This window comes from Rhipicephalus sanguineus, chromosome 8 (assembly GCF_013339695.2).
Source record: "Rhipicephalus sanguineus isolate Rsan-2018 chromosome 8, BIME_Rsan_1.4, whole genome shotgun sequence".
Taxonomy (NCBI): domain Eukaryota; kingdom Metazoa; phylum Arthropoda; class Arachnida; order Ixodida; family Ixodidae; genus Rhipicephalus; species Rhipicephalus sanguineus.
This window is the reverse complement of record NC_051183.1, coordinates 5,121,882-5,131,957: the sequence shown is the minus strand read 5'-3', so window position 1 is coordinate 5,131,957 and position 10,076 is coordinate 5,121,882. Positions and strand designations below refer to the sequence as shown.

Sequence of the window (10,076 nt, the reverse complement as noted above, 5' to 3'; positions counted from 1 at the left end):
CGTCGACGGCAAAAACCCGCCAAGAGTGTCAATTGCTATCGCAATAATAACTGCTCTGAGCCGGGTTCGGCAACCCGGCAGGAGTATATATTTGGTAACAATAGTAAGGACGGGCGGTCCCTGTGTTCCTGCATTGTCGCCTTTTGGCGCCAAGTTTACTACTATAATACTAAATATGCACCAACTAGACCCAGAGTACTGTATACTGTGGTAGGAGTGTCCACTGGCATATTTGCACATCGCGGAAACAACGAGGACAGATGAGACGACACAACACAGGCGCTGTATTGGTCTGCCCTCGTTCTTTTCGCGCAGTGCAAATATGTCGATGCTAAATCTCCAACTAGCCCAACTGTTCTATGAGGAGTGTCCATGCATTGTTGATTTTAAAAGAAACCAAGGCGCATGGAAGTGCATGTCAGTTTATTTACACACATTCAGTCTCAAGTAACTGAATTTAATGGTGTACATAAAAGTTAAAACACCTGAATCACGAGCAGGACTCGCAGGGATCCAGCACTTTCACTGGGACACACAGAAAACATAAAATCATAACTGCGACATACATCAGTCTTTGGCCACGAGCTGTACTTCAAAAAGCAACATAAAGCAACATGAAACAATCATTTGCGCGAGCTCTCGCGATAAAAAATTGCCTACTTTACAATCTGTGGTAATCAATTGAATGACTTACTACTGTCGCAATTCGAGTCCACAGAGTGCAGGGTTTGATATGGCGTGCACTATTTATAGTTTTGAGAGACTAGGTATGACTAGACGTGTTTCGTCACGGGGACATAATTCTAGCATTAGTGCTGGATTACTCAACTAGCAGACTCATCCGTAAAGGAAACCGGAAATATATATACCGTTCTTCACTACAATGGTCTATTGACAATGACATATAGTCCTCTTATAGATACTCAAGACTCGCTATCACGGGGTTCTGGCTCCCTCTGCCTTCGACTAACCCAGGTCCGAAGACCAGAGGCGACTCTGACTAAGAGACTCTTTTTTCGCGTGGGTATGCGTGAGAACGGCTAGCTTTGATCAGTTCTCAAATATGCATCGACAGGTGCACCTAAACGCAAGAACGCTGCAAGTTCTGGCCCTCGTTAAACATAGCTTTCGTGGGCGACCGAATATTGCTTGAAAGAGTTCCACAGATGGTCTTTCACAAGCTCCGTGGCACCGATGTCCTTCAGATCCTTGTGACCGGAAGAGGTGGCGATCTTGCGAAGTGCTGCCAGACAGGCCACGAGGACAGAGTTGCTGCTGTTGCGTTCCTTTGGTTCCTTACACAGGCGAACAAGTCTTTGCACACCTGAAAGCAAGAAAAAAAATGTAATTATTGTAAAGCAGCGGTGCACGAAAGGTTTCTACTGTTTACATTTTTTACATGCATGAAATATAATTTGTGGCAAATGTTAGAAGGCAAAAACGTAAACACGCTTTGTTATCCAGAAAGTTACGACTAGGCGTGTAACGGTAATTGACCATTAAATGCGATATTATTTTTACAGCAGATATAAATGTCTTTCCCGCTATGCCTTTAACGCGCGGGAATACAAAATTGAAAGTAGCATGAAAAAAAAAGTCGATGCAAACAACGTAAGCCGTTCAATCTATCGTTTTCCCGCTGTTTGTGTGCGGGCGCACACCATTATCTAATATTGTTGTGGCAAATCATGAAATGTTTTTCAGTAGGTATACCTTGCATTTGCAAGACCATGCCGGCTGTGCTGGAGCATGAACAGAGGCGCGCTAGTGCGATGGCAGACTTCTGCAGGACGCGTTCGCAGGCATCCACTTCTCCGCTGCTGTGCAGGCTGGAAGGGCGAAGTTGCAGATAGCAGACGAGCTGAGTCAGCGCGCCGGACTCGATGATGTCCGCGTGGTAGTGAGTCCCACCGGACACGTTAGCTAATATTGTGGAAACCTGCGACGAGACAGAGATGCCCGTTCAGGAATAGAGGCCTGGGTTTGTTCACTCTTGGGCGAAACACATTACTCAAGCTGTCCTAGCAGCTTTTGGCTCTGAAAACAAACACTCAGTATATATATCTGGAAGGTTTGAGGTTCGACTCTCTGATGCCCAACATGCTCGAAAGGTCGAGGGTTCGACAATGGTTGCAATGTGGGCTTGTTGGTGAATCATCTGAACAGCTTATAGATGTAGCGCGAAACGAATGGACACGAGAAGGCATATAAGGACACCACACAGCGCTAAATGGGCGCTGTGTGGTGCCTTCTCATGTCTATGTATCGTTTTGCGCTACATCTAAGTTGTTGGAGGGTTCAAGCCTCGACACACATGATAAGCCATGGGTTCGAGTCGTTATTTGCTACATCCACTGTATGCTTCCCATTTTCATTCTGACGAATGCAGTGCAGAGTTTCGTCTAAAATGTTAGATATGAAACACATGTAACTGTGTTGAGTTTTTCTTCTCAGTCGCGATTCAACTCAATGCTTCAAGACGGCGCAAAATAGACGCGGGAAAACTATATTTACCTGTCGAATCGTACGCGCCGTGGTTAAAGGGGTCATGAAACGTCCTCCAAAAATTTTCAACTACGTGTGTATTCAGAATCCTGGCCGTCCATTTAGTACTATACATCGACTCGTTTGATGTCTGGGTTCGCTGAATTACTAAAAAAGCGCAATTTCGGTTTCCCCGCTCACGTTCCAGTCAACTGTGTAGCTGACGTCATTTTAAGACAGCCAATGAAAAGTCTCTGTCGTTGACAAAACATGGCGACGCAGCGATGTTTTTGAGTTTTAGTTGACCGTGGTTCGTAGCATCATACTGTTTAGATTGTGGTGCCGGCCAACGTTTATAGATGGTGCCGGCAACACCATAACATCATGGACACACAGCGGGCGATGGCTGACCTTCCCGAACTACAGCGTCGTCTGCTAGAGCGGAGTCGGCTGTTAGGCTTTGAGCCGCACGCCGACGCACCCATGCGGGTCCGAGACCGGCCATCGTCAGAGCAAGACAGCGGCAGCGGCGACGACGGTGAACAAGCCTGCGCCGTGGAGGCACCTGTATCGAGACCACGTGGAAAAACCTGCGCTAGCGGAAGCCCCGACCATCACCCTCCTGAACCCGATCGGCTCGGAAATACGCGCTGGTACGGTCAAGTCTTGAAACCTATATTGAGCAGTATGCCAGTGTGTGCGATCGCTTATCTAACTATTCTAATAGGTGTACCACTCTCTGAGCCCAGACCATCGGGGCCATCGCGGTTGATAGCTCGAAGCCACACTGCTCTGCGCTGTGGCTCGCTGGGCAGCTTGTGAAAGCGAACGTTGCTTGCACTTTCATAAGTTGTGCGGCACTGTCTGACGACGCACACAGTTGGCATAGCGAGGACTAAGCCACCGAGAACACACAGTAGAACACAACTTGCGACGCTGCAAGCAAACCGACGGGAAGGCATGGATACACACGTGAAAGAGCCCGGATGTACTTGAAAGCGGAACCGAGCAGATCACTCACTGTGATTGTGCAGCTTAGAACTCAGAGCGCCAAAATAGCTCTGCTGCTTTTTCTTTTTTTAGTATCCTATAATTATATTACTTCAGAGCAAAATAAAGCGAACGCTCTCTTTGTAACTTCTCTTAACATGACGTATCACTGACGTCACATTTTAGTGCTTTTAGCGGCCGACGGTCGCGCATGGTCGCTAGCGATCTCCAAAGAACTGTGATTTCAAATGGGTGTCATTAATTACAGAATGGGTATTGTGCCGAAATATTTCGGAATTGGTATGTCTAATCCGTATTAAATCAGGAAAAATTGCAACCGGGAAGTTTCATTTTCGTTTCATGACCCCTTTAAGCATATGACATACAAGCTCAAACCAAGAGTCTGGACGGGTGCTATTCTGGAGATTCGGCTATTCCTTCCGAAGCGTGACATGCATGTACAAAATGGCTTCGATGGCTAACGTCAGCACATGATGTGCTTTGCTGCATTGACATTTCGCTAAGACACCTGAAATGAAAGCAGTGAACATAGCGTTTCTGATAATGAAGAAGAGTTTTCCTCCACAGTAAAAATAAAACAGTCGGCTGAAATGCGTATGATTATTCTATCAAAAACGCCTGTTCAAGAAAAGTGTGCGACCGCGAATGCTTTTCTGGAAACTGTCTAAACGGCGCCTTCGATTGCGGCCAGTTATATACCGCTGAAACATAAGCATGCTACTGAATTCTGTCATATATGACAGAATTCAGTAGCATGACGGAACTCAACAGTGTCCAGAGAGCATCGGGATACCAGGTGGTATTGGAGCTGATAGCTAGGACTGAGCGATATGAAGACAAAAATGATTTTGTGATGCAAGAAACAGAGACACAGAAGAAGACAGGAGACGACAGACGAGCGCTCAAGACAAGGCGTGCAAACACGGACACAAGTCAAGACACCACAAACGGCGACTAACAACTCTGTTAGTTTGTGGTGTATTGACTTCTTTCTTGTTTGCACGCCCTGTCTCTTTAACACCTACAAAATACCAACTGGCTCAGCTCTCTGTTATACGAGCGCTCGTATGTCGTCTCCTGTGTTCTTGCGCTGTAAATCGTGCCTGATATGTAACCATGCAGGCTCAGATCGCGACAGTTATGAAGACAAACATGCGCGAGACGCTTAGCTTTCCTCACACAGTGGCGTAGCCAGGGGGGGGGGGGGGGGCACGGGAATTTTTTTTTTTTTTTTGCCATAGCATACAGAGCAGAAAATGACACTCGACCACATCTGCCTGCCCGGCTCCCACTACAAATTAAGGGGGTGCCCCTCCTCCCCCCGAAAAAAATTTCTGCCTAGGCCCCTGTCCTCACCTGATCCTTCGCAAAGATGGAACAGGCCAGGTCCTTCTGCCTGGTCGCCAGCATGAGGGCACGCACAGATTTGTTCCTGTGGATGCATTCCAGAGCCACGCGGTCCAGGAAGGAGAGGTTGGCGAGTGCCGCTGCGGACAGCAGAAACACGTCTCCGCTGCTGGCCTGCTCGATCATGCCGGTTAAGGAGGAGACCAGCGAGTCCATGTGTCTCGACATATGTTTCAACGTTCCACCGGTGCAGTCGACCCACGGAGCAGTGACCTGGGCCAGCAAACCAACTGCTTCGCATCTCTCCTGTTGACAGGCGTCTCTCAGGGTGCGCTCGATGAAATCAATGCCCCCCGCTTGCTCCAGCTGCCGAATGGCCACCGAGTGGCCGCAGACGATGGTCAGCGCGCGGATGGCGACGCACTTGAGCGGCCGTAGCTGGACATCTTGAGCGATCGACAGCAGTGCTCGGATGCCTCCCACTCGCGTGATCAGGTCGCACATGTCCGGACCGGTTTCGCCCAAGCTGCTCAAAGCGGCCACTGATCGCCGGGCGCAACTCAGGGCCCGGTTTTCGCCGCTCATCTTCACGATTTTCTGCGAGAAATAAAAAAAAAACAGGCGGTATGTATAGGCGCTCTAGCCTTGACCCACAAATATATCGGGTGACCCAGTGAACTCATGTGAAACAGCTGTTTGCTTAAATTCTTACTTTTTGCAATTATCCGGCAATTCCTGCACGAAAATTGTGTTACGGCGGAAAAACACAGATAACCGAACAACATATATGGTAGTAGAGTGGTAAGTTGGGCGAGTTGGTAATGATCCATTATGTAACTGCGCAAAAAACGGACGGTGACACAAGAGGAGAGGTAGGCACAAACAGGCGCAGACTATCAACTAAAGCAACTGGGTTTTTGTTGATGTGGGTCCCTCTTGGCTTTTTCTCCTCCCCTTTGCTCTTTCTTGCTTTTTATCCTGTCCTTTATATTGCCTTGTTCTTGCAATAAAGCTTCAGTTGATAGTCTGTGCCTGTTTGTGCTTTCCTCTCCTCTTGTGTCACCGTCCGTTTTTTGCGCAGTTACATAATGGAACATATATGGTGTTCGGTTAGAATATGTTCTAGGCACTACACCGCCGCTAATGAAGATCACCGAGCTCCCTTTGCGAAAAGCTCCTTGGCGTAATGCAGTGGCTCTAGCACCGGCGGTTGTAGACTGACGGCGTTATCATGACTGTGAGATGTGTGTGACTTTGCGCGTGCGTGCTCTCCTTCTCTCTCTCTGCATTTATATCTCCCCCATCCCTTCCCCAAGTGTAGGGTCATACCGGTCTTTCTAGACTGGTTAACATCCCTGCCTTTCCTGTTCCTTCCTTCTAGCATGATAGACAGTTTAATTTCTAACTCCTGCAGTAATTAACTCGTTTGAAAAATTTATCCGTAAAAAGGTTCCTAGAATGCACCCTCCGGCTCTCAGAGGGTGGCTAAACTGTGCAGTGGGCCCAACTTTATGTGGTAAACTAGTTATCCGGGAGGGGCTGCAGCGCAGGAGTGACAACAATAACAACAAAAATAACTCACTTCCAGTTCTTTCAAGATGAGGGAGTTGCTGAGCGTCCGCACGGTGTTCTTGATGTCTGTCAGTAGCGATTTGATGGACTCCGGATCAGTAGGCTTGCGGTTGGGCCTGGCTCCGATCTCTCGGAGATCTTGCAGTAGTCGGTACAGGTGGCTCTCGACTTTGCGCGAATACGGCGATGAGCCATGGATGACAGCCTTGTAGTCTCGCAGTAGATCGTTCACCTCCGAGCTGAGGCCGGGCGTGCTGCTGCAGAACTTAATCCAGAGACCCTGTTCGAGCCTCCTGGTCAGGTGAGTGACGGTTGCCATAACCGAATCAACGCGGTCTTGCAGGGACGTGATGGCATCTGTAAGGACGAACCAAAAAGAGGTGAGAGCCTTTTCAAGACAAGTTGCAATTGAAACTTGACAGAACGAAATCTCCTAGTAAGTTGCTGACGCAGTGCTGAATCTATCCTGTACAAATTGACTTCACGCACATTGCTGCAAGTGGTGACATACCGTGGGCATCGCCGACGGCCAGTACGGCAGCGAGAGCAGGGTCCTTTGTAAGAGACTTGCTTTGCAAGGCGCTCAGGCACTCGTTCTCTACCGAAAGGCGCACCGAATTGAGCCACTGCCGGACGCTAGGCACGGAGCTCAGCCCCGACCTGAAACAGTTTCAAGAATTAATGAGGCATCGTGAAGACGCATATGTTGACAGCTAGTTGATAGTTGACGTCACTATACTTACTGTTCAACGATCCACTGCAGGTAGTGTCCCAAGGGGCTGTTCTGGGGAAGAATGGCAGGATTCAGGAACGAGCATTCGGAAGTTTCCGGTTTTTTTACGGGCGTCATCGCCTCTTCGTCAGCGAAAGGAAGCCTCCGACAGACATCCTTGAGGTTTTTTGGCACGATAGGACTGACGGTAGCATACATGCTTTCGAGCGCTTCTTCAGCTTTGACCCTTGACTCAGATGATGGCACGAGGGAGGGTGAGTGGCGTTCCTCGGCGGCCAGATCCTCTGTGGAAGCAAAGCGGACGTTCTTCTTCTCTGAAGAAGAGCGCAGCAGGCGGAACGAGCTGCCCCTCCGGCATCGCTTCATGAACGAGGATGCGCTCTTGGGAGTGCTCGTCTTCGGCGTCTTCGGCGGAGCGATCCTGGCGTTTTCTGGAGTCTTCATGCAGGTCGCTTTATTGTTCGGTATCCCAGCAGCTGGCGGCACCGGAGTTGAACCGGGTGTGTCAATTTTTGATTTTTCTGCGAGTTTATCTTTCTCAACAAAGCACACGTCCTTTTCGCTGCCAACTTCGGAAGACATGTTTATGGTCCTGTATTGGACATTTTTGTAGAGGGTCTTGCGACAGACCTGCTCAATCGAGTGGGACAGCCAGTCATCTTGTCTAACCTCCTCCCTGGGAAGTGTGCGGCCAATTCTCGGCGATACCTTAGAAATCTGATAGGGCAGGACGCTCTTGTGGAACAGGTCCAAGTTGTCAAGCGACGTGTCTAAGTTGAGCTTGATGACGTCATGGCTCCTTCCACTAGCCTGCAGTCGAAAAAAAAAAGAAAGTTGTAAGACTCTGCATCTTATTTGCTTGCAGTGTGCCATTGTAAATTAAGACATATGGACGCGAAGAGTCTTTCGCTTGTCTGCTCGCCTAACTTTCCTTTACGTTGAGGCTAACAAGGAATTACAAGTGTGTTATTCACATGGTGTTGACTATGGAAGACAACCGTATACACTTAAGCGAAGACTGTTGAAAGGATTGGGAAGATTCGATGCTGCTGCCGCGGCTTCTCAGCCGATTCAGTGCAGCTTCGCAAGGTGATTGCTGGCCTTAGAGCTTTTATCGGAGCCCCTTTAGCCGTATTTATACAATCGCTGCCGGCAGATTTCCACCTCGGTACCTGCAAGCAGGACAGGCTTTGAACATTTTGTCATTTTACCAAGCTGTATAGGAGAGCAACTCGGCCTGACAGATTTTTTTTCGGTCAGCGTCAACGGCTCGATGTATGCCAGGTGCAGCGGTGAGGGCATTTTCATGGGGTTGTTCAACGATATCATCTGAGAACGAATATGCCTATAGCTTGTGAACTCAAGTAATCGAATGAAACAATTAGGAATTGTTTTAACAGCGTCAGACTTAACATGCACGCGCACGAAGCACGGGACCGTAGCAACACCGCTGTTCAGTGTTTCGCGTGAAAGGAAGGAAAATGTCATTGCCTGCAGATGTAATGCGAAATCAAGCATGTAATTACGAACGTACGAAGCGAAGTTATTGCACTTTCAATGTGGCCTCTACTACGTCGCTTCACGGCATCGGCATGCAGAGCAACGGAACTCGTGCGTGCTTGGAACTACGGTCCGTTGGAACGAACGCGTCACGAGTGAACTCACCGACGTGTCAATGCCTCCTCGGCCCATCTTGATCGCTGGGCGTCAAATCCTTCGCGAGCTGGGTGTGAAATCCACAAGGCTTGGTGTAGACGTTCAGCAGAACATAGTGCAGCGAGCTAGTCGAAGCCAGCAGAGCAACAAAATGGGAGCGGCGGCGAACGCCGCGGCGCATTTTATACGGTGGTGGTGCGAGGAGGAAGGATGCCCCGCCTGTGCCAGATGGTCGCGTGCCGGCTGTCACCCCGTGTTGCGCAGCTGGCACGCGACGGCGCGTGTCGCCTCCCCAGTCCGCTCCACCTTCCGTAGAAAATGATACCGCCGTCGTGCCTCCCTCAGCCTTCAACTGCGCGGCTCCTCTGTGGCCTGCGTTGTTGACCTGGCGCGCCCATGTCGCCTCATCAACCACCACCCCTCCCGACGGAACAGCCGGCGTCTCGTGGTTCAAGCAGGGCCAGCTGCAACTACGGCGCGTGCCGGAAGAGCAACCCCCCTCTTCCGCCCCCGTTCTTCACAGGAAGGTCTCGGTCGCAGATGTTTTCGTACACCGGGCGGCCACGCGACTGCATACGCGAGTAGAGAAGTCAAATAAATTTTCAAGATAAGCTTCCGTTTTCTGTAAAGCCGTGCCCCGTGCCTCGGCACGTGGCAGCTGTCGACGTAGGTTACTCCTCACGAGGGCTATTCATAAATGGCTGCCAGGATGTTCTCCAGCCACAAAAAAAAAAAAAAAAAAAAACGCGGGTCAGCGAGCTTTTCCCGAAAGCAGCGATCTTTCTGAATGACCCGTGACCCGGCCCGGCGCTTTAACCACCACACGAGCTACGTGAGGTGTACTTTGACATTGAGAAGCATATTCGATAATAATAACAACAATAAATAATAATAATAATAATTGAGCAGTTAGTTCATACTTCGCCGGCGAGAACAAGAGACCCGATGAAGAGGAACGACAGGAACACAGGGCGCTCTGAAAGTTTCTTCAGTAGCTGCGCAGAATAAGTATTGGCTGTACATGAATAAACAAAAGATAGAAAAAAATTCGGCAGATCCCACGTACCGTGGGAATCGATGTTATGCGAAGCATGCGCACTAAGGTGACTGTGTCGCAATTTTTCACATTGAGCGAGACGTTGCGGAATGACGCTCGAGAAATGTGCAAATGGTATAAGCAGACACATATTTTGAAGAGCCGAATATGTGTTATATAAACAGTTGTTTACAGTTGCTTAACGATGCCAACAGCAGCATAGGTCTTACCAACACC

At 49.2% G+C, this 10,076-nt stretch overlaps 1 protein-coding gene across 1 annotated transcript; it reads right to left on the bottom strand.

Annotated features, from left to right (window-relative positions):
- Window positions 1-414: 414 nt before the first annotated feature.
- Window positions 415-8,977, bottom strand: LOC119401252 (protein inscuteable homolog). Its single transcript, XM_037667936.2, has 7 exons — window positions 8,813-8,977; window positions 7,158-7,957; window positions 6,926-7,074; window positions 6,425-6,771; window positions 4,852-5,439; window positions 1,714-1,939; window positions 415-1,324 (listed from the first exon to the last, which is right to left on the bottom strand). Exons 1-7 carry the CDS (start codon window positions 8,837-8,839, stop codon window positions 1,116-1,118), a joined length of 2,346 nt encoding a protein of 781 aa, XP_037523864.1. The 5' UTR covers window positions 8,840-8,977; the 3' UTR covers window positions 415-1,115.
- Between the last annotated feature and the right edge of the window lie 1,099 nt (window positions 8,978-10,076).